Here is a 25057-nt window from a genome sequence, read left to right as displayed (position 1 = left end):
ATGTCCCGTGATCAACAACAGAAGCTATCACTAGGCCGCTACACATTTGAAAAAAGAGATAGGTAGAGAGTAAACAAAAGTGCTTAGATATACGATCATGATTGTGATTTCAAGAAAAATTTATAATGAAGGTGCCTTGTATTAGATGCAATTAAAGGTGCTTATAGTTTTCATTTTTATGTACATATTATTAAATTTCATAACTTTATATGATAACTATAATATGTACAAGTGAAAATATGTATAATATTTATAAGAAAAAAAATTACGAAAAAGATAATTGAGTCAAAAATATTATTTATGCCATGTTAACTATTTTCATATTGCGTGCAAAATATTTTTCATAGCATAATAATTAAAAGAAATATTTAGATAAAATCAACTGTAACTAATATAACTATAAGTTTTTAATAAACTAGATTGAACGTAGATTCACGTAAAGTGGCGTGCGATGCGCAAGAGATACATATATATAGGAAAAACTATATTGTCACATACACCTTATATAGATATGTTTATTTTATTTTAATATTTTTTCTGTGCTATGTATCTAAACTTGTAATAAAAAAAAGGAATCTAAATGCAGAGAACACTTTTTTCAAGACCATCGTTTTGTGTACTGTGTTCAAAATGCCTGTAATTGTTACGTTCAGGTAACTAATTATTAACCTTATTTTTATTATTAAGAAAGCTATTTCCTATTAATTAAAAGTTATTTCTCATAAGTATAAATTTATTCTTCTCTCTAGGAACTGATTATCAATAATGTCGATAAACGTGAACGACGATCGTCAAGTAATCGAAAAAATTTTCTCATTAACAATGGTTATCGGCAACAAAACAAAATTCTATGATCGATCATGATCATTGGTAACGAAAAAAATATTGATTGCTTGTAATGGTTATTTGTGAGCTGATCACTTAAAAATGAATATTTCTGAATCATTGAATTTTTCGAAAAATTTCTTGAAGACCTAGTGATCATCGTTTCTCATCTAAATAATATCATTTTTTTTATCAATGAATTTTTCATACAAATTTTGGAAATAATTATTATTTTTGGCAATAGAAACACATAGATCCAGCGGTTATTTGGGAAAATAGAATCAAAGTTATTCGAAGAGCAGTGATAAGGATCAATAATGGTCGAGATAATAATACAGTAAACTCGTAATTCTTTTCGAGGAATGTACTAATTGATGGGTTGAAAAAAAGAAAATGAAATAACGAAAGGCATGTAAGTGCTATACTGAGAAAAAGAAAATGAGGTAGAGAAAAGCGTGTAAGTACTTATGTATCGAAACAATTTAGGTGGCAAAATCGGAAATACCGAACGAATGTAGTGGCAGTGAAAGGTTGTCCGATAAAACATTCCTACATCCATTCGTTTACATCTCATGTTCTTTTTCCAAACTGTCCGTGCTATATATGTATATATATACATTTATGTACAGAGGCGTGTATCGTATGTCGTATACCGTTCATTCGACTCTTTACCGTTTCCCCTACCTGGGAGAATCGGTCGCGTCGTACGTTGAGCTGGTATCTCGAGCGTAGGTAACCCCGTTACGTTCCTGTCTGCGAATTTACCGTCGAGAAGGACAGCAAAAGGCGCGTGTTACTCTCCCGTCTTCCCCTTCTTCTTTTGTCTCGTTCGCAATTTTTCATCATTACAGTTAACGTGCCGTACAATTCTAGTCTTCTGATAATTTCTTTTGAAAGTTCGTTTTTCAAATCAGGGTTCGAAGCGGTCGAACCTACCGCTTCTTTTATTCGCCTCTTCGTTAGGACCAAGAAAATTCGAGGCAAGTAAAGTCAAGACAAGTGGAGTCGGGTCAGATCGGATCACATCGGATCGGATCGCCCGATCGAGAAAGCTCGAATCACGAGAAACTTGTTGCCAGAACAGACGAAGGATTCTTGTGTTTCGGACAAACAAACAAGAGTTAACTGAACAAACTGAATTGAAAGTGTCTAGAAGAAACCCGGCCAATTTGGCGGCCGTGGTTAAATGGTTAAGCGATGGAGCGAGATTGTTAGTGATTCGATCGAGTGTTTCGATTACACCGATCGACATTCAGTTTGATCGACTGGTGATGTCCCATTGGAATAAGCTACAGTAGATGCGGTGTGAAACAGCGAATATGAGAAGAACGTAAGTTGTTGCCTTTTTCACTTTTCCACGCGCTATTCTCTTTTCAACGATTTTATAATTTTACCGCGATACGTTAACCGATATATTAAAGATTTGCCATAAATCTACAGAGACGAGATCGGTAGAGCGGTGTATATTGGTCTCGCGATACGGAAAATGATGTATTGGAGAAAGAAAATCAAGTGGTTTTTCCAGTGGAAACGAACATATTAATCTAGTCAGCAGAAAGAACTATGTCGCGTACCAATCTAGTCAGATCACATAGTTACAACAGAGAATCTGACGCATAAAATTCCTTCGAGGTCGCGCGCGCCTTCTCCATTCGTTTCATCTTTAAACCTGTTCTTCTCTGCGCGTAATCGCGCGCGATGCGGTCGACGTGGTAACTTTGATTCATACTACGCGTGTTGCTATTTTGTTGATCCGAATCCGAGTTCGAAACCGAAGCCAAACCCAAATCGAAGATGAAATATATGAAATTGGAGATTGGTTTTCATAGTTTTTCATGCCAGTTTCATATAGAACTTTACGTATTTCTAGCGAAGTAGCAATGCGAATGAACAATTCGAGTTTGGCCGAGAGCGGAGAATAAAATCACCGTTATACATAGGCATACCGTGTTCGAGCGAAGCTGCTGTTGCCTCTGCTACCGTCTCGTCTTTTACATTCTCTCTCTCCCGTCCTCGTATTTCGTTACATTCGTTTTTCCTCTTCTTTTTTCCTGTCAGTGAATTAAAGAAACTAGGAATGCTAACAGAATAGAAAGGCAAGAATAAGATTAAGTAAATAACATGACCGATCGTTTTTAGGTGGTATTTACCGATACTTATTTGTTCACTTTGGAACGTTGTTCCGACTAGAGAAGCAGAATGGATACCGTGCGTGGAGTTAAAACGGAAATTACACGTCCCGTGCAAATGTACCATCTCGACGGAATACAGTCGGTCGATCGAGATGAACTGCGATCGAGTGGTGTTTACGCGAAACACGATAGATAGTCTAAAAGGGGAACCGATTGTTTCCATCAGTCAGAGAAATAGCGGATATAACGCTCTACCGGAGGACTTGCTCAATTCTGACTTGAATCTGAAAAAATTAGATCTGTCGGGCAATTCGATTCACAGATTGATGGATCGCTTGCTCCGTGTACAAACTCGATTGGAGGAACTAAGGCTCGCCGATAATCTATTAGGCGACAACCTAAATCCGATATTCTCGAGCAATGAGTTTCACGGTATGAAACAACTGAAACTACTGGATCTGAGCAGAAACGGACTTCGAAGTTTAGAAGAAGGTATCTTTAAAGGATGCGAAAGCCTCGAACAGCTTTACTTGGACGGTAACAATTTGACAACGGTACCGACGATGTCTTTGAAGGGACTTGGATCGATCAGAGTGCTTTCGCTATCCGACAATAATATCGGTACGCAAAGAAGGACGAGAGAAAGAACGAAAGTAGAGTAACTCGTCTATTTGCTTATTCGACGAATAGTACCGATAACGACAATGATTCCTCTTTCTTTGGTTTTTCTTTTCAGAATCCCTTCCACGAGCCGCTTTCTCGATATTAGGTGACTCGCTATTGCGATTAGATCTCAGTGAAAACGAATTGTCCCATATGGAAGATGATGCACTGTCAGGGCTCGAACGATTACTTTTACTAAACCTATCACGCAACGATCTTAACCGTTTTAACAGCGATGTTTTTAAAGGTACTTGGATATTTCTTTCGTTACACGTTGTTCTAACGAAGGACTATAAGTTCGTGATTCATTCACGAGAACGATCGAACGAACGAATAAAACTATAGAATCATGATTGTTTTTAGGGGCTTACAATTTATTGCAGTTGGATTTGTCAACAAATTTTCTGCGAGAATTTCCAAGCGATGCACTGAGACATTTAACGGACTTGAAGTTTCTCAATATGTCGAGCAATTTAATCGATGTAAGTAACTACGATCCGTGCCACGCCTTCTTTGTTCCTTCTTTTTCGAAGGAGAAAAGTAGAAAGAGAACGGTTTTCATTTTTAGGAGATTGATCATCGACATTTATCATCTTTGGGAGAACTGCAAGTATTGGATCTTAGCCGAAATAACATCGGTCGGCTGGATTTCGGTACGTTTTCCAAGTTGTCCGAATTAACTAGGCTCGACTTAAGCCTGAACGCATTACGCACGGTAAGTATCAAGAGTAAAAAAGAGAGAGAAAGAGACAGAAAGAGACGAGGTGTTGAGGTAGAAAGGGAGAAAAAGTTGATCGCGTTCTTATCTAAATGGAAATAAAATCGAATCTGTTGCAGATCGACGAGTCATCGTTCAATGGTTTAAACAAATTAAAATGGCTCTCGTTGCAAGACAACAACATCCTACTAGTACCAGCCCTGGCTCTGACTAGATTACCATCTTTGGCTCATCTTCATATGGAATTCAATCGAGTCGCCGCTCTGCCGACCGAGTTGATCCAAGCGACAGCCTCGAATCTCGTAACGCTGGCGCTCACTCGAAATTTAGTTCGAGAGATACCCGCTGGTCTGTTCCAGGACTTTGAAAGGTTGATCAGTATTGAATTATCCGGCAATATGCTGTCAAGGATCACGCGCGACACGTTCGTTGGATTAGAAGAAACGCTGCTCGAGTTGGATGTATCCTCCAATAGGCTGACCTCGATCGGCGAGCTTCCTCTAAGACGGTTGATCTCTCTTAATTTGTCGGGGAATCGGCTAACGCGAATCTCTCCGGAAACGTTCGATCATTTGAAAAGAATTCGATATTTAAATCTGAGCTCGAACCCGCTTTACGGTGGCTTCCCTCCGGTCTTTCCCTTCTCCGTGCTCGATCTCGACGTTTCGCGTACCGATCTAAGCATCCTGCCGTCGGTTCTGTTTCGCAACCTCGAATCACTCGAGAGGCTATCGATCGCCGGCAATCGGTTGGAAAGAATCGAGTCAGGTACGTTCAACCGATTGGTTAATCTTTCGAAGATCGACTTGTCTGAGAATCGCATCGAGCATATCGAGAACGAGGCTTTCGTGGGATTGACCAATCTGTACGAACTGAATTTACGAGGTAACAGGTTGAGTTCGTTTACCGGAGAACACTTCGACACTGGAACCGGCTTGGAGAGCCTCGATTTGTCTTCGAATCAAATAGATCAATTATCACCGACTGCCTTCGCCATCCATCCAAGATTACGGGAGCTTCGTCTCTCGGATAATCGATTTCTCTACTTTCCCACGGACTACCTGAAGCCCCTGCAATTTCTCGAATGGTTGAATTTGTCGGGAAATGAGTTGAAGTCCGTCGACGAGTTCGCCTTTTCTCAGCTCGTTCGTCTTCGGTCGCTAAATCTTGCCGCGAACAGGATCGAGTCCGTCAACGAACTAGCCTTTCATAATTCTACGCAGTTGCAGCTAATTGATCTTTCGGGCAACGATATCGAGACGTTAAGCGAGAGGACGATGGAGGGTCTTCTCCGTTTGGAGCATTTGAATCTTCGGGACAATCGTTTAACTTCTCTTCCGGAAACGATCTTTGATCCAAGCAGAGTCCGTTCCGTCGAAAGTATCGATTTGTCCGGGAATCGGCTAACTGAGATCCCGATTAGATCGCTACAGCGACAAATTGGGTTCCTTTATAGGTTAAACCTAGCTCGAAACAGAATGGTTGAACTGTTTAGTCAAGAGGTCGCCAGCAACGTGAAGGAACTCGATTTATCGGATAATCCGTTGAGCGAGAACGCCGTCAAAGGAATATTGGGAGAGGCCAAGATTCTCCGATTCTTGAACCTGGCGAATACCGGAATCGAACGTCTGATGGTCAGGCTCGAGACTCCGTTCCTTAAGCGGCTCGATCTTTCTAGGAACGGGCTATCCGTCCTCCGGGCGACAACTCTCGAACGCGCTACCATGCTTGAAACGTTAGACCTCTCGGGGAACAAATTCTCCGATTTATCTAGTTTGAACAAAGCATTCAAAGCCTTGCCTGCGCTCCGGAGATTAGACATATCCGACAACCACGTGAAAACGATCAATGAGACCGATTTCGATGGCTTGGCCGGCTTGCGTTTTCTGACGATGACCAATCTACCGAATTGTACGAGAATCGAGCGAACCGCTTTCAAATCGCTCGGAAAGCTTCGCTCTCTGGCCGCCTACGATTACCCTAAGTTGGGCTATTTCGACGTCCAGGGAGTACTCAAACGAATGAACAATTTGGAAACGCTCGATATCGAGATCAAGGATTCATCGGTAAGCAACGAACAATTATCGATACGTTCGCACCCTCGACTTAAGGAGGTGATCCTACGAGGAGTCAGGCTCAGAAGCATTCTATCTAGCTCGTTGGTCGGCGTTCGAGGACCCAAGCTGATATTCGGCCTGAAAAATACTTCCGTCGACTCAATACCGGCAGCTCTCTTCTTTCCGGTACCCCGCTCCACCGAATTGGAATTGGACATCTCCGGCAGCAAATTCACCACTCTATCCAGCCAATTCCTTTCGGCGCTCGATGAACGAATCGGTTCCGTCAAGATCAAGGGACTCCGCTATAATCCGATCGATTGCAATTGCGACGCGAGACAACTCTGGAAATGGCTTAAAACGATCGGCGATGACGATCCTTCGAATCTCGTTCTCTGTTCCACTCCGATCAACTTAGCCGGATCGATCTTGATCAATCTCGCGGAACATCGATTGTCTTGTGACTTGACCTCCGGCGCCTCTGTCGACGAGTTCATCAACGATACCACCGCTACCATCAACGTTCTTGCTTCTTCATCCTCCTCTGATTCTTTTTCCTCTTCCTCCTCCTCTTCCTATTCCAACCCTACCGCCAGATCGACGTTTTCGGAACCCGAGATTATTTGGACTGTAGCACCACCGGTTCAAAACACTGATCGAAATAAGCATTACAATGGCGATCATGCAACTTCTTCGTCAGCCGGTTCTTCCGCCGGTACGGACGATACACTCATCATTGGTATCGTTGCTGGCGTCGTGGCATTCATAGCTCTGATCGTAACCATAATCTGTGTGTGCCGATTTAGGTGGTCTTCTGACCGAATCGATCAAACGCGTTTAGCCGTAGCGGCCGCGACCAGCAGTATTCCTGACGCCTCGATGGTCAGGCCTGCCAGCGCTTACTCCGGCAAGATCAATCATGAACTTTATCTCGGCTCTTACAACGAATCCACGTTAGATCGTGGAAATACCACGATGGCTTCTTCCATTCCAACTATACCTCACCAAATAATGCCTTTGGTTCAACCACCGATGCATCTCATGCATACCCTTTTAACTCCTACTCAAACTCAATCGCAATCACAGTCCCAACTGCAAACGCAACAATTTTACGGATATTGCGACGGCTCTTTACCTGTTTATATTGCTTGCTCCACTGATACCAAGTGTGACAGATAACGAAATAATCCACATCTTTTCATTGCATACACACGTATACCTCATAGTTTACTCGCTCATGTTCCACTCATTGTCAGCAGCGTGTCGTCGTGTTTATATTCATTTAACTTGTATAAACTCACGCTCGCAAGTAAGTGTATGTACGCATAGATACGCCCTGCACATGCGTGCAGCCTCATACATAACACCACCTTACATACAATTTATATATTATATAAATCAACGTATACCTACGTTGATACTCTCTCCCTCTCTTTCTTTTAGCAACGAATTTATATATTTTATATGAATTATACAAGTTATATATTTTAATACATTGTTTTTCACTATTTACTGCTTCATACATAGTATGTAAATGCTTCTGTATTTACCATGACTATTCAATTTTTTTGAAAACGAAGCTGGAGAAGTTGAAAGATACCATTCCATCATGGATATCATGTGACACAACACACACATACGCACGCACGCGCACACACACACAAAATTCTTAACCTCACAATTCTGGTTCATAGATGGCATAACAAATCATTGATTTTTTGAACGATCGGTATTTCAGAACGTGACACTAAGATCCATAAGATGCCATATCCATTCTACATATGTAAAATGTACATCTCATATGTATATCTCATCTAATAATGCTTTCACTTTAAATGTCATATTCAATTTCTACCTGTTATCGATTATCGAAACGTATCAATCGAGAAGTCGCAAATTACGTGTATTTAGAAATGTGTGAGTAAGGAGTCGTATGTATCTACTCGTATCTATGAGAACGCACACCGCATGCATCGATAACGTAACCTTATTTCGCGATCGTGATATGTCAAAAGACGTTTACGTGACATATCGATATTCCCATGTACTTATCTACGCACATATAAATATTTTCTTATAAAAAAAAGTTCTGGTTTTTTGGTTTTGTTTCTACGGAAATGTCAATTCTCTACAGCATTCTGGACCAAATGATATAAACCTAGTATTCGATACTTATTTTGTATGTATGTTTGCCACGAGTTTCCGTACTTTACTCGAACAATTCTTACAAATGTTATTTCTTTTCAGTCATAAACCAACAAATTAACTGCATATAAGTGATATTATTACATATGAGTATCAAAAAAACAATGATCTTGGTTATTTTCAATCGATCGGTCATCGTACATCCATTTCAAATATTTCAATGTTATGTAAGCATATCAAACGTCTGAAAAAGTGTATGCTGTAATGTAGCTAAACAAAATGTAATGCAAAAGCAGCAGAGATTTTGTGTGTGTGTGTGTGAGAGAGAGAGAGAGAGAGCGGGGAGGGGGAGAAAGGTAAGACACCAGAAGAAACAAGAAATCAAGAAAAGTAACATAACTGAAAAAACATCACAACATTTTATCAGTTTCCTGAAAGTATTAAATTACAAGATATCAAATATGGATTGAGTCAATTTGCATGCGATGAATTGACTGGAAGGTAATTGTTACTATTTCAAAGAATCGTGTTTCACTTTGTATACGTTTCAAAAAGTTATGCTTTATAGGATCTAAGAATACATGCCATAACATGATACAACCTTTTCTTGAGGAAGGTGCCTGGTGTTACTGGGTCGTCTCTATTGGAGCATTGTTGTGCTTCCTTGGTCTCATTGTTGCTTGTATTTGCAGCTGTCGTCGTAACGAGAACAAGTAAACTGTTTATACATTTATACTTATGAATTATCGTTATTATCTTTGAAAAAAATAACATTGCATACATTTCTGCTAACAATAATAAAGTTACATTTTATATTGGAATTAAGAATGCAATTTTTCGTATCATTTACAAGGATACGTTCAGTTGTAATTCCTTTAAATAGGAATGAATTTCTCGGCCTTGCTGGAATGGTAACTCTAAATGATTCTGACAATGATGGCTTTAATGGGATTCCGGTGGCAGATGCCCTTCGTATAGCAACACAAGATATCATTGACAGTGGAAAAAGGTTCCTGTCCTAATATCGATTTAGCGTTATGCTGTTTTGTTAAATATAAATTCTCATAACTTGTAATAGTTTGCGAAATATTCAAATTTAATCACAATTATTAATATGTCAACTAGTATTATATGAAATGATGAGCTCTGTCTGACTTAAAACTATGAAACTTTTGCATTACATATATAGGTCAACCAGTGCCAATAGAAGTCTTCCAGATATTCCAAAAGACAAAGGAAAGAGGCACGAAAATACAGGAACATCTGTACCTCAAGATATTTATGAAATCACTGAAACGATCGGTGATCAGTCAGAGCTCTATGCCACAGTACGAGATACAGGTATATCCGATAGAATAGATTGACGTCTATTAATTACATACAATGAGACATAGATTAATTTTATCGAAAAGATATTCCATGTCAGGAATGTGTCTCCTTTTCTTTAACGACAATATCGCTTTTAATATGTTTATAGCAAAAGAACAGATATCTCAACTGGATATGCCAGAAGTTTTACATCAAAATCCATCATTGGTTCAAGAAACCTCGGATGATCAATATTTAAGATATGCGTCGTCCCCTAATTCAGACAATGGTACAAACACAAAAATAATTATTAAATCATTATTATCAATCATCTCAAATCGTCGTTATAATGTAACCATTTATGCTTATTCTAGTTGAACATCCATATGCTCAAGTTCAAAATGTTCAAAAAACAGAGGCTAATCAATCGAGTCGGTAATGATTGCAGAGTCATAAGTATAGTTGTATTATAGTTTCTTTTTTTTTATGATAATACTATTGAACATATATTTCTCTACTTCTACTTTTACATTAAAAGCGGAAAATCAATAAAAAATATTACAGAAATAATATTAAACAAGCAATCAATGTCGACAAGCCATCGACGTCAACGTCTCAAAGTAACGGAAACCCGGTTGCACCACCAAGGACTCGTCGATCCTCGTCGCATAATTCTCTCTTGTCTGCCGAAACCGGCCCATGTGATATTCAGGCGGCCAATGCCATATCGGGTGGAGTACAAGCTAATCAAGATTTGCCTTACATGACGCCACCTCTGTTAATGTTATTGCCTCAACCACCGCAACCTCAGTCAAATAGTCCGCAACAACATTTTAGCGGAGATTCTCAAGATTCTAGTAAATATTGACATTTCTGTCCTATAAGTCAACCTCCATCACGCTTTTTAGACTTACTTTAATGAAAGCGCAGTCTATACACATATGTATATGCGAGGATTCATATAACATTATATTCATAGTTCATATGTACATAATTCATATGCTTCTGCTTTTTATATATATTCTCTCTTCTTCTGTTCTTGTATATATACTTCTATATATATTTGTTTTTTTCTTTTTCATTTCACATAGAAGGATACACAAGCATCAGTGTAAGAGAGCCCCTAGCTAACATAATTGCGCAGACAAAGACAATTAGTCGACAGAGTCAATCTGTTCGACCCCTCACGGATCCTCATTATGCGACTGTATCGGATGATTCTGGTATATACGTATTTGAACAGTGTACACAACGTGTATTCTTTGCTTATTTTTTTCTTCCTTTTTTCATCATTGATAAGCGATATCGTTTCACTTGACAGACGAAATGTATGCTGCGATCGACGAACAAGACAAGGTATACACTAGCGGTAGCGAAACATACGCACAAATACAACCGACGATGACAGAGACTCAACGAGTACAAAACGAGCAAACATTATTCTCCCGCGTTCCGTCTCGTTCCGATGAAACTTACCCTGCTCCGCAACCACCGAGCGTCGATAGTTTGCGACATGTTGCACATGCTCATTCAAGACAAGGTAATAATCCTTTTCATATTCTATTTTATACGTGTATTCGTGCGTTTCAATTATTTAATAAATATCTTTTTACCAAGTCTCGTATCATAATATTACAGCTTCGTCGTCGAGTGCCAATAGTTCTATCGTAAATCCTGGATCACCAAAGCCTGAGAAACGTCAAGCGAATTCACCGTTACCGCCTCCGCCGGAAGGGACAGCAGAAGTATACGCATTAATCGAGAAGAAGCCAAAAAGTGATGACCGAATGAAATCAGCTTTATCCAGTGGGAAATCTCTAGAGGATATGTATGCGAAAGTAATGAAGAAAAAGAAAGACGCGGAAGAACAGCAAAATGACGCGCATTCAAATTCTCAGGGAAGCCTGCATTCTGATACATTTGTTCTTGGTTCTGTTCGAAAATCAAGTCTTGTTGAAAGTAACAGAATTGCATCGTCTAGTCATGATTCTATGGAAATACAAAAGAAGGAATCCGATTCCGTCGGTGATGTCGGTAATTTTCATTCGGAAACGGACGTTTTGATGAAATCATCCCCTCCTTCATCATCTAGAACTGACGACGGTTTGGACTCGTCAAATTTCACGCTCGGTCATGGATACGAAGTTATGAACAGTGATTTACCTAAAAAACATTCAACTACTCGCGAGTCCTGTGATCCGAACTATGAAGTGTTATGCCCACAACAATGCCCCACTATGGATACTGCAGCAGATTATCAGCAAGCTAGCAACTCCGTCTCGATTTCTTTACGAAATAACGTAGATTTACCAACCACTTCTACCCTTTCTACTTCTTCTCCTTCAACTTCTTCTTCATCATCATCTTCATCTTCTTCTTCTTCTTATTCCATGCCATTCAAACATCGACAAATTAGTAACGCTAGTAGTGAAGATCCAGGATACGAGAAAGTAAAGTTAAGGAGCAGATCCGAAATGGATCCAGACACGGACTCGGAACCGAATTATGAAAGTATGCCGCATGATTCAGGAGAACCAAATTACGCGTCAGTTTGCCGACCTGGTGACAGCGACACAGACCCTAATTACGAATCTGTTAATCACGGAGATCCTAATTACGAGAGCGTGAAATATATGAGTGTTACTCGCACCGAGGAACCGCCATACGAACAAGTGAATACGTATAAACTCGAACAAGATCCGAATGGATACGAGAAAGTGCAGAAAAATATATTGTTTAACGCTGATTACGAACAGATACATCAAAATCATTCTTCTAAGCCGATTAATGGAGATACCGATGACGAGCAATATGTGCAAGTCTAATCGAATATTCTCTTTCGTTTCCCTTTCGTTGTTTTCTTTTACCGCTGTCATGCTCCTTTTATAATCCTTTGTATCATCATATTTTCTAACATTTTTTCATATGACTCTCTGTTGTTCATTGTTTCATGCTTGTTTCTTCTTTAACTTTGTCCATTAACTCTATTTGACTAACAATCGTACAGTTAATTGTTTAATCGTCATTCTTCACTTTTTATTTTACTCGACCTTACATTTTTTTTTTATTATGATAAAATGCAAATTATAAGATCAAATTGAGGAAAACTGTATGATGTAAATAATGCGATTCGTTTTTGTTTCATCATTCGAATTCGATTTAGTTTTACGATTATTTCTATGTTTTTTTCCCTTGTCCCGTTTCTCGTTGCTCTCCTTTTTCTTAAGTAACATCAAATGGCATGTATCGTACTCGTAATGTGTGTTACATTTGAGCACATGTTTACGATAACATCTTGCAGAACTCGTAATTAGTAACTTCGATGATAATGTAATTACATACATATGTGTTGAGCATATGTTTGAACATAACCTTTGAACATAACATGATCTTACTTCCGGCGCTAATTTATGGAAAATGAATATATGTCGCGATTAAATGCATTCATTTTAAATATAATGATTTGTAGTCTTTTATATGTATTTTTCACGAGATCGAACGTTTTTCGGTAAAATAAAAGAAAGCAAAAAAGAAACAAAAGGCAGTTGTCTCTTGTTCTGTGAAATCCTGCTGAAAAGGGAAATGAATCAAAATCGAAACCACAAATATACATCACACGCAGATCTGTTACATCCTTTATTATTTCGCGTACTTTTCCTTTTTTCGTGTGATTTTTTTTTTAGAAATGCGATGTACTTCACGCCTATCAAATTTGTTATTCTCTTCATTTACTATGAACATGTTAAATACCATCGTTCCCTGTGTATTTGGCTATACATTTTTCTTTGCTTCCTTGTTCTTACTCCCCTTCTTTTTTCTCTCGCTATCGTTATTTCTCTTCTCGTTAGACACAAATTAAATCCGCTTTCAAGATTCATGCAAAATGCGAAACATTTAAACATAAGATAACTATTAAGTAAAGGAGGAGCAAAAAGTAACAAATTCGACGCGTAAAATTTTTTTGTCAATGTAACTTGCTGCTCAATCATTTCGTGTTCGGTATTTGATCAAACACGACTGTACTTGATTACGTCTGGTTTTCACTTATATAAAATCGTATAATGTAACTATTATATCAAATGGCAGCATTTATAGATTTCATATACACTTATACGCGACGTATTTCTTAACAGTTCCGTTTTGTTAGTGCACGTTGCATATAACATAAAATCGAATTGTTCTGTCTAAAAATTGTATAATTGGTTGAAAGCAAACAATAATCTAAGATAATGGGAAATATAAAACTTTTGAAGAACAAATAGGAATCGTGGTAGGTTTGGATCGTTGAAATAGTGTTGCTCGATCGTACGAATTAAAAAAATAGAAGTAGGGGTCAAAAATTTTATCACAAAAATATACATATCGTGATTTATGAAACCACTGTATGTATATTACTCATCACACCAAGAAATAGGACGCAACTACGTAAACTTGAACTGGCCATTTCAAGCTATAGATCTTATCGCTCGACAATTGTATATTCTTAAAACTAAAAAAATAACATTTACAAAGAAATTGCGTACGTACTATTTGTGAAATGATCACGTTCTCACATGTGTAAAATATGTATGCGCGTTGCGTACAACTAGTTACATGCTACGTGAACGGATTACGCAAGGGAAGGATGCATGTGGTAACATGTTCTTCTATATAATCGAACATTTCAACCAGATACGAATATAACGCAATGTTATTTACTTCAACCATACTTTGCCCGTGGATTCGGCTAAATACATGCAAGAAAATATAAGAAAAAGGTGTCAATGACAACGCATTGACGTAACAATAACGATAAATCTAGTTAACTCGAAGTAAAAATATATTTTACTTATTCTTTTGGAGGATCAGGAGCTTCGGAAATATCGTTAACAATAACCGGACATTTTCATTTCTTTCACTCCATCTTCAATGAAACACAACTGATGCAACGATTTATTTTCCATTCAAATTATTGCCGAATTACAGCTCGGCTGTTTGTCGCCTTCTTATCTTTACGTTTCTCTGTATACGATCCTATATATTGCACCAATAATTATATATATTAAAAATACGCTGATGTATTTTAAAAGGAGTCGAAGCTTTAAAAAAAGGAAAACGAGGAAAGATATAGAAATCGCGTTCAGCCATACGTCTACGAGAAAATAAATCGTGCGTTACAGAATGACATACAATGAATCATTCTAAAAAATGCATACATGATTTTTATTATTCGAATATAGACTAATCTTGATAAAATTGGAGCAAGTTGAAGCTTATTCGAAGATTCCTTTGCGCATATCGATTGATAACTGTATCGTTATGATGAAACGCCTCGTTAAACATGAAAATGGATTAGTTAACTGATCCTCGGAAGATGAGTACAAATGAGGTAGAAATGAGGTAAAAACGCGACGTTTCAGTGGTTTAATATAACTGTAACGCGAATAAAATAAGATAACAAACAGAGTTCAAATAATATGACACGATGTGTCACACACTGTTGAGACTGCTGGCTTCCTCGACATCGCTCTCGCTCATTGGACTAGTCGATGATTCTAGGTGATATCTTGAATCACTAGTCAAATCTTGATAGTGTTGTTGCTGTTGTTGCTGTTGCTGATATTGATGCTGGTGCTGATGGTGATGATGATGAAAGTGGTGATGGCGTTGAAGAAGGTTTTCATTATGATAACATCGATGCCTCTCGTCTATGCGATGACGCAGATCATCAAGATGTACAGTTTGAACTCGTCTTCTTAGTTTTAGATTACACGAAATACAAAGGATCAATGTTATCAATGCAACACCGACGATACCCGCGGGAAGAGCGTAATTATTCGTCCGTACAACTATACCACCTGAAATATAATAATTTCTTGTCAAACGTTTGTTCAATCTAAAACTTGTCCATATTCTCTCTAATGTTCATTTTTGTATTTCGTCTCATTTCTAGGTCCTCGTTTACAAAACATAAAATCTACATAATTATGTACAATTCGTTGAACGTTTAATCGAATTTTTGTACGATTGCTTATCATTCAACTAGCTTCGTTTGTTTTATACTCGTAGCATATTTAAATGAAATCTATAGAAAGATGGCAGCGGAAAAAGTAAAACGCGGCGGAACGGAGGATGTAGTTAAAAAGATAGTCGAAAATAATGTGCGTGGTTGACATGGTTGATAGTCTCGTAAAGGGGAAGAAATTTTGAAAAAGATGAAAGATTTAACAGCGAAAGGAACGAAGAGGAAAGGAAAGAAAAGTGAAAAAAGGAAAGAGTGTGATTAGGGGCATCTGTAAGAGGAGAGGGAGAGCGCGAATATGTGAACGCGTGTCTGTGAGAAAGAGAGAAGATCCACATGCTATTTTATATGAACAAATTTGCATTCACTGTAATCATGCGTTTTTCCTATGAACTTTGTGTAAAACGTGAGAGAAACTTTTAAAACGATATAAACGTAAATTTCGAGATTACAATATAATTGGTATACTTGAATAACAGCGATATTTTTGATACTATTTTTGTAGAATTATATAGTATTGTATATGTAAGTATATATGTCATAATAACTAAATGTGAGAAGTTTTCTACTTAAAAATAAATGAAATAATAAAGAGGAATAATAGCGCGCAGTGGTGCAAATGACTTTACATGTTACATTTGAAATTATACATGTATACGTGTATAAAATGAATATGAAGGTGGTTGTGCGTCCGTCATCTATCCGCGTTTCTATTTGTATACACATAATACATTGGTCGACATTAAAAAGGTTACCGTATAATTAATTTGTTGTTGTATAAAAATTAAGAGCGATACATGTGCAATATTGTGAGTGAACTCACGTGATAGGGGAGATCATAACATGCCGGATCGTCGGAAGCTTCATGAAGGGCTCAGATGGCCACGAACACAAAGCACAGAGAGAGAAGAAGCATGGCAGAGACTCCAGCCAGTGCTGGCGACAATGGGGCTGATGCTGCACCTGCGACACCACACACAGTCATTCACCCATTCAATCTCTCCATTCTTTCACCTGTACACACAGCTACGTACTACTTACCCAAAATATTACGCAATTCAGTACATACTTGTCTTTCTCTTCAACTTCTATCTACCATTTTTTCTCTACTTACTAGTTAATCTTTTTCCAATGTCGAACATTGTTCCCCTATCCTACTCCATTGCTATACGTAATTACGAATATCTTGGAAAACGTGTATTGTACGCGTGTGCAAGGTGAACACTAACATGAACATTTTCTTTTATCGTAAACGATCAAAACGATTCGAAAACGATCTAGAACTGAAGTCATGATTTACGCGATAACATTACGTGTCCGATACCTTCGAGCAAAACGAACTGAAAAATACATGCAGTTTCGTGCAGAATTTACCAATTTGCATCATCTTAAAATCATATTCTTATATTCAGATATTCAAATTCAGATGCCAGATATGTATAATAGTGATGTATATATATAATATGTATTGCTATACACTATTTTTACTTTTATACGTTTAACGAGAACGAGATAGACAATTCGGTTCAATGCCGAACGATATCGTACTGTATAATAGCCAGTAGCAGGTTTGATTTTAATCGGATATTTACATGTGTATACAGTATACATCCATAGAAGATGCATGCATACATACACACTCGCGTATATGCATGCATAACATATACGTGAGAAGGATTAGTTAAAGGTACTGTACTCGGTAGAAAAAGAATACGCTTGGAGAATTTGCAGAGTAATTGAATAATTAAGTATCTATTGAATGATCTGAAGAAATTACAAGTTTGATATTGGATTCAGAAATGTATACGTATGTGGATGCGTGTGTGTCTATCTGTTGCGCGTATATCTATGTATATGTGTGTACGTGCGTTCGTGTACGCACACACGTATGAGTACAGAGTTCACGCGGCGGTATAATGTTTATACATTTACACGTATAGTGTATGGTGGAAAATTTGCACGTTGTCATCCTCGCTAGATGAGAACGTAGTAAACACGATAATTTTACACAACTATAGACAGTAAAAGCAAAATAAAAGAAGAGTAGAATTGAACCACACGTTTCTAAGAACTTGACTCGATGTTTTTCTAACGATTGCGAAACTTACAATTTTCTTCATCCGTAGTGTCGTTTGCGCCACAATTACGAATTTTATTACACCGAAGTGACTCTGCAATGCAGTATTTATTTTCGCCACAAAGAAACTGATTCTGGCAGTCGGTATTTGTGCTCACTTCGGTCCACGTTGCTTTAAATCCCATTTGTCCAACCGCTTTATCAGCCAATATGAAGCTAAAACAAAAGAAAGAAAGTAGAGAAAAGGCGCGATCAATGCTCATGTTCTTTATTCTTTCACTTAAACGCGAACGCGACCACGATCGATGTTTGAATCACTTGTGCGAAAAACAAACCTAAGTCGCATGTTATTGTCCACAGAGAGGTAAGTCCAATTTTTGTCTAGAGTTTGAATACCACATATTTCGACAGGCGTGGATGACGCGGAATACCATATGCGCAGCACCGCAGCAGGACAACCACGAACTGAAGAAATTACATTTTTTATTGCTACTAGCAACTTCGATTGAAATTTAGGCCTTTCACTTAAACCAACTCCATTAATCGATAGAATGGAACTATTGAAAAACATGGATATACCTGATTGATCACCCTCTACCGAGAATGCTTCAAAGTGTAGTAATATTCGCTGATTCGGTCGGACTCTTATAAACCAATTGCAAGTTTTACTAGCCAGATTTCTTGCGGGTCCATCGTATTTGTTTGGGTAATTCGGACTAGCAATGATTCCATAATTCACACTGCTTATATTCGATCCGCAATCTGCAATGTGACAAATACAACGACAAACAATTTGTATTCGTTCTTGCTTTCTAAATAAACTAATTAAAGATTTACAGAGATTTAATCAATTTTAACGCGAAGGATTTGAGTTTTATTACAACTACGTACCTCCAAAAATAGGTTTCGCCACTTCGAACGTGTAACGCGCTTTGAAACCGCTATAAACCAACTCAGAATCCGAATGCAGAATCACTCTTAAGCCGAAAGCACCGAGATTTGATTCCACCGGTCCCGGAGCTGTATTACCACAATATCTACCTATTAATTTTTCCGTATTATCTCGATACGTATTATATATCTCCAACCAATCATCTTGGCAAATTTCCACTCTGAGACAAAAGACATAAAAGGGCACGTGCAATTGTACAGCAGCAGCAACAATAGTACAATAATAATCGAGCAACTTACCCGTAGTGTCCGGTCGTCATATTCGTATTTTTCGTTCGAACTTTAAAATAATCAAATATTAAGGTAACTTGTTCGTTTGGCGTAGCTATGAAAACATATGTGCAATTTGTGTTGCTTGGATAATTACTAGGATGTCGCGGAGAATTAAAATCTCCTTTTTTGCGAGAGGAACTGCGGTACGTGAAAGTGCAGCTGCCATCGGGCGCCGCGGTGCCCGGTATCTTATACTCTGTTTCAAAACTGTAACTATAAGAACAAATGCGTCACATATGCTGCTTTCTCTTATCGTGCAATTTTTTATCTCATTTAAGAAGACTTTGCGCGTTAGATTAGTCTGTTACCATGCTTTAAAGCCTTGTCCTTGAGATTCTCCGCTACTAAATACCATCACGAGTCTTGGACCATCGCTAACTACAGGACTCGGATTGCTCTCCGAACCGCACAATTCGTAATCGAATTTATCGTAAGAATCTGTTGCTTCTTGTCCTTTCAAATACAGCTTCAAATATCCATCGGTACAGGATGAACTAAACGACGAACAGGCAAAAGAACGACGAAGGGAATACACATTGTGTACCATATTGGAAATGAACAAAAAATTTATTTAATCGCGATCAACAATAATGTAATTATACTTACTCTCCTATCGTCTTATTTTTTGGTATTTTAAATTGTCTGAATTCTAATCGAACGCGTTCAAGATGCTGGGAATCTTGCATTCCATAAATGAAATACCGACACACAACCTTTGGTATATATGGAAATGGATAGTTTGGGCTAACCACGAATCCAGATGATTCCTTTTTACTCAATATCTTCTGATCGCATTCTGATCCTCGTATATGCTCACCCTCGTAAGTGGTGATGAAGTCTGAGCAGATAGAATCGAGCGTGTACACACACATATACATACATACATACATACATACGTTCATGCGCATTTATATATACATATATGTATCCATGCATATATGCATACTGTACGCGTACACATATATACTCGAGATTAAGAAAAAAGAAGGGACAGAACATGCAATGCAACCCTTTACAATTGCTCGATCAATAATAGCATTTATAGCGTTTATGAACTACGGTATTTCAACTTACCTAATTTAACGAAACTCTCAGAGAATTCGAAGATACCCTTGAATCCACGATTTTGTGTGTTCGCTGTACGTTGAAGTGTAACGAACAGTACGTACAAACTAGACTCTGATGAATATAATACCAAATTTCGTTGTTGACCACAATATGTTCCGATAACAGCCGACGTATTGTCTAAACCATCGTACACTTTTAGATAATCTAAGGGACAACTGTAAAATGCAAGAATGTTACAGGAGGCAATTAGAAAAGTACGCAGCTGCTTAACGCGGAAGTACATAAACAGCTACATACTGTTGACCTCCAAAGAACAGATCGAAATCTCGAAACTCGAGGCGTACTCGTTGACCTTGTATTCCGATAAATTGATAACTGCATGTAAGACCTTTCGGATATGTGCCCGGATAAGTAGGTGATAATATGCTGCCGTTGCGCTTGTTTTCTGACTCTACCTTGAATGAGCATGGTGTGCTAGGAGCTGGGGTTCCCACCTCGTATTCAGCTGCGAATAATCCAAACATTAGTGAGAATTGCTAGAAGCGAAAATAAGTGTGCATGTGTGTGTGAGTGTAACCAAGTTGATGGTTAAAATTTCAAGTATAGGGCAAATAGCGCTTACGTACATGCATTGATAAACGCATATGTACCGCTGAACAGGCTAGGGAACGTAATATTTTTATCAGTGTAGAAACTAAGAGCGATTCCCTGATAAAGAGACACACGCCTGCGAGGTGGGATCGGACCACAAAAACGACCACCGAAAGGAGTTTCCACCAACTTGCTGGTATTCTCCGATCGTATTTCCGTGTACAAGTCCATATATTCGTGACCACAACTGAAAACCAAGTTTTTCCTAGTTCATCTGCGAACAAAAATAGTTTGGCCGCGAGCAAATTATATCGATACCTAACGTATGTAAATACTTACGCGGGTAACTCCCCAACAGCGGATCCACTACAAAAATATGGATAATTAATCAATAAATAGAACTCATATACATCGACGCAAAAACTGGCACAAATAAAGAAATGATATTTTACCGTTTTAACTTAAAAGAAATTACTCACTCTGGTGGTGTACCCCGAAGGCCGAATGTATTGAATTTCAATTCGACTCGTTGTCGCGGCCCAGCGAAAAATATATATACGCATTGTCTGGAATCCCCTTCGGGGTTAATTATCGTCGGAGCATGAAAGGTTCCATTTGCTGGACCGTCTGGTGTACTTATAAACTTCTGATCGCATTCTGTGAAATTATACATGCGTCTAAATATCTTTTATATGTGAAAGAGCTTGGTAGATGTCCTGTTTAATACTACTCTTCTCGTTAGTAAGATCACAACTTATACACACTGTTGACTTACTATCAATTTGCTATTACTTCAATTTTTCCGACAACAGCAAGAATGATACAATTAAACGCGTCTCAGTTTAGGTATATTTAAATTGCCTACTGTAAGTACACAAACAAACGCCAAATATCATTAATTCCTTACCAAAGAAACTTATTTATTATTAATGTTAACGTGTGATAATTGTTGCTGATTCTATCTTGTTATCTCTGAACAATTATCTAAATCCAGTTGATGCAAAGGAAAGTGAGACAGAGAGGTAAACGAACGTCATTACTAACCTGTACTGCTGCGAGGACAAAGCAGTAAGAATAAGATAAAAGCAGCAGAAATCAAATTATTCCCAGAAGCATGCCAGTAGAGTATCGAAGCCATACTGCATCCTAGGAATACACATTTGCATTTTGCTGAATCAATTTCGTCTCGATTGAAATCATGATGTATATACTTTTTATTCGCTATTACGGTTAAATTGTAGAGAAACCAGTAATAGTGGCAACTGTGATTTTACCATATCGTCAGTTTCTATTCCACACACAGGAAAAATATTCAACATCGATCTTCAAGATCATCTGCAATTACATGAGTTCAAGCAAGTTAGATTATTCCGCTAACTTTGTTGGATTTTATATGCTATAATATAACGTTGAAATTTATAATTAACACAGAACATTTAAAATGAATGTAATCAAACCAATGTTACATATCTGTTGTATGTATGTTTTATCGAGCATTTACGATAGCGAATATCTCACAAGAATCTCTTTTCGTCACACAAACACGATACTGAACGATTAAAGTAGACAATTGAAAAGTTGTAAGTATAAATGACATTGAGTATGCCAATAGACGTAGGTTAATTTCCAAGTCACCTCTGCCGCCACACCTCACCAACTCATTGAACGAACAAGACCCGTTCAGTTCTTTACATTCTTATAGGCTGATGTACCGAAGAAAAATAGAAGGAAAAGAGAAGAAGAAAAAAAGCTGATTAACTAGTTTTGTTATATATTATGACACTATAGTATATCATAAACTTTTGTCATCAGTTATAACCAAATATCATAAAAAACTTCTCCACGCTCATTTTGCAGAATCAGTCTAGATTCCAGTATGGAATAAATTAATTCAAATACCACGTAAACGCACGAAGATACAAGGCAATTCGGTTAATATCCTGAACACGTGTCACGTTTATTTGCCACGCCCTCATTTTAACCCTTTATGCCATTCACCGCATCATTCACTATTATTCTTACGATCACGACATATGTATTATTTTCGGTTTGTTACATATACGGTATGTTACGGCATAGTTCATAATACGTTTGTACGAATCGTAAAACAATTTTGGAAAAAACAAAAAAAAACAAAACACCTTAGTATTCAAAGCACCCCGCCGCATTGTACCCTGTCATCGTCGTCGCCATCATCTTCCCTCTTTGAATTTCGATAAGGATAGCAAAATGGTCAATAACACAGCAGCGCCGCTAGTGACACCCGACAATTTTGCGCGCCATATACTATGGGCCACTAACCTCTTCACTGTATGGCCTGAACAATTTTATTAAACGTTCTTTTTTCCATTTACAAAAATAGTACGTATCACTGTAGTAAATGAAATTTTTTCATGTCATAAACCGTCATGTTCGGCCCATTTTTCGATCGAAAAAAACGAAGAATGAAAAAGAAAAGATGCATACGTACACATACTTGATAACGATCCGTGGTAAATATAACATATAACGCGTATCATATGATCTTTTGAGCGACTTATTATACACCATATACAACAAAGAAAATTTCATTTAATTTATAATTGAAAAAATCTTTCACTCTCGTTTTGATGTATCTAAGAAATGCAAACGTCGATCGATGCAAGTCATCAAATTCATCGCGATACGAATTGCACAAAGTCGAAACGTATTGTTTTCCGTCTTTTTTCTCACCAGAAATATATTAAATACACTTTGAATATGCACACTTACATGTGCGTATATATACCGTAGGTATACACTTTAGAAAATCATGTTCAAAATTGAAATGAATTACACTTCATATGATATAACATTCGAATAAGTGGAACGTGATGGAAAAATTTAATGATATCGTTTATAAGATTAAATTCTTTAATATCTCTTTTTGCAAAAGTCCCTTGCTTTCTCTTTTCATCTACTGAAACACTGGATAATTGCATAAAAATCGAGACCCAAGTTTTGCAGTTATACAGATGTAGAAATGATTCTATTTCTGGAGACTGAGATTCTAAACGTACCGAATGTAGAAAAGGACAACACGAGTGAAAGAGAAAGAAAGGCTGAAAATCAAAGCGTCCGGCAACATATAAAGCCCGCGACAAACTGGGACCTTTAATTCAAAAATCCAACTTTCTTATTTTTTACTTTAACTCAAAAATCAAATTTCCTTATTTTTGATTTGTGATGAATGAAAACTTTTACATTAAACTTTTACTTTAAACATGTTTGTTACATTTTTCTAATTAAAATGATACCAAACAAAATATAATTTGGAGCATGTTTTCTTACTTAGTAAATCATAATTAAGTACATACCAATAAGTAAATATAATTCAAATTATATCGCGCTTGGCCTCATTTTAATCGCATCATTTTAAAGACATCACAAATACGTTAGTGAAAGTTTAATTTAAAAAAAATAAAAAGATTTCACTTTTGAATTAGTACGTACTATACATTGTCTCAGTGATACCTTACACTGGATCATGTTATACTGCTCGATCACGGCGGGTCATTGGGCTTCGGAACCTCTTCCGCCGTGATAGAAATGACGACTATGCAATTACATAGAGGATCTTTTTTGTACAATAATCCAGTGTGTAGCTTTTTGAAAATGTTACTTTACCCTATCCTGCAGCACAATCTTGTTAAAACTACGTACACTAGATCACGAGGAACGGAGGAACAATATGTAACAGATGTGGCTGAACGATAACAGAAAATATGCTGATTTTAACGTTGATTTTTCGTTATCGCGTATTTCGTTGCCGTTATTATACTTGACTATAAAATAAATGTAAAATCAACACGGTATCGTTTCGACACTTCAGTTACATGAGAACAGAAAAACAGGTACTGAGTGTGTACCTATATACAATATGTTGTGTGCGCTCGCGTAAATATTTGCACAGGAATATATGTATGATTAAATGAAAAGAGAAAAGAACTGACAAAACGATACAATAGATACATAACGCGTAGAGCAACCCTCGATCAGTCTGCTTCTGCGGAAGTACTGGCTACCCCAACACACCCTAACGATAGGGTAGAGGTCGCTAGAGTGAATCAGAGTGGGGAGAAACAACTGATTCAGGGGCTGCTTAATGCATAATTAAAATACGATAAATAAAGATGGATTTTATTCGGTTCATCTTTTTAGAATCAAATCCGTCGTCTAATCGAGAGAAGGCATTAGACGATAATAGAAATAAATGATATATAGTGGATG

General features: G+C 37.6%; 3 protein-coding genes across 20 annotated transcripts; 2 read left to right on the top strand and 1 right to left on the bottom strand.

Moving 5' to 3' along the window:
- The first annotated feature begins 232 nt into the window (after window positions 1-232).
- LOC125384910 (insulin-like growth factor-binding protein complex acid labile subunit) lies at window positions 233-4456 on the top strand. The gene is made up of 6 exons (XM_048405072.1): window positions 233-653; window positions 750-2155; window positions 2965-3578; window positions 3694-3867; window positions 3984-4102; window positions 4189-4456. Exons 2-6 carry the CDS (start codon window positions 2124-2126, stop codon window positions 4438-4440), a joined length of 1191 nt encoding a protein of 396 aa, XP_048261029.1. The 5' UTR covers window positions 233-653; window positions 750-2123; the 3' UTR covers window positions 4441-4456.
- LOC100650759 (serine-rich adhesin for platelets) lies at window positions 4200-13769 on the top strand. 6 transcript variants are annotated; one of them, XM_012307864.3, is made up of 11 exons: window positions 7582-8574; window positions 8643-9041; window positions 9109-9253; window positions 9394-9549; window positions 9730-9881; window positions 10018-10137; window positions 10223-10283; window positions 10413-10705; window positions 10943-11071; window positions 11170-11388; window positions 11487-13769. In XM_012307864.3, exons 3-11 carry the CDS (start codon window positions 9132-9134, stop codon window positions 12671-12673), a joined length of 2439 nt encoding a protein of 812 aa, XP_012163254.2. In that variant the 5' UTR covers window positions 7582-8574; window positions 8643-9041; window positions 9109-9131; the 3' UTR covers window positions 12674-13769. The 6 variants fall into 6 exon arrangements, 4 of the variants coding, with proteins under 4 accessions (XP_012163254.2, XP_012163253.2, XP_003394910.2 ...); XM_012307863.3 differs by having other exon boundaries at window positions 10940-11071; XM_003394862.4 differs by having other exon boundaries at window positions 7583-8574; window positions 9424-9549; window positions 10940-11071.
- On the bottom strand, window positions 13457-24854 carry LOC100650636 (tolloid-like protein 1). 13 transcript variants are annotated; one of them, XR_007223767.1, is made up of 17 exons: window positions 24697-24854; window positions 22084-22144; window positions 21854-21955; window positions 21289-21466; window positions 21149-21175; window positions 20845-21056; window positions 20516-20723; window positions 20225-20433; window positions 19757-19988; window positions 19459-19644; window positions 19118-19363; window positions 18818-19038; window positions 18506-18688; window positions 18262-18391; window positions 17958-18142; window positions 16673-16812; window positions 15478-15685 (listed from the first exon to the last, which is right to left on the bottom strand). XR_007223767.1 is itself a non-coding variant. In XM_048405054.1 (16 exons), the coding sequence occupies exons 3-16, from the start codon at window positions 21945-21947 to the stop codon at window positions 15318-15320; spliced, it is 2679 nt and encodes an 892-aa protein (XP_048261011.1). In that variant the 5' UTR covers window positions 21948-21955; window positions 22021-22144; window positions 24697-24854; the 3' UTR covers window positions 13457-15317. The 13 variants fall into 13 exon arrangements, 12 of the variants coding, with proteins under 12 accessions (XP_048261011.1, XP_012163257.1, XP_048261009.1 ...); XM_048405054.1 differs by lacking the exon at window positions 16673-16812 and having other exon boundaries at window positions 13457-15685; window positions 22021-22144; XM_012307867.3 differs by lacking the exon at window positions 16673-16812 and having other exon boundaries at window positions 13457-15685.
- Window positions 24855-25057: the final 203 nt, after the last annotated feature.

Source organism: Bombus terrestris, chromosome 4 (assembly GCF_910591885.1).
Source record: "Bombus terrestris chromosome 4, iyBomTerr1.2, whole genome shotgun sequence".
In the NCBI taxonomy this organism is placed as follows: domain Eukaryota; kingdom Metazoa; phylum Arthropoda; class Insecta; order Hymenoptera; family Apidae; genus Bombus; species Bombus terrestris.
Note: the sequence above shows the minus strand (reverse complement) of the source record. Positions and strands in the feature narration are given on the sequence as shown.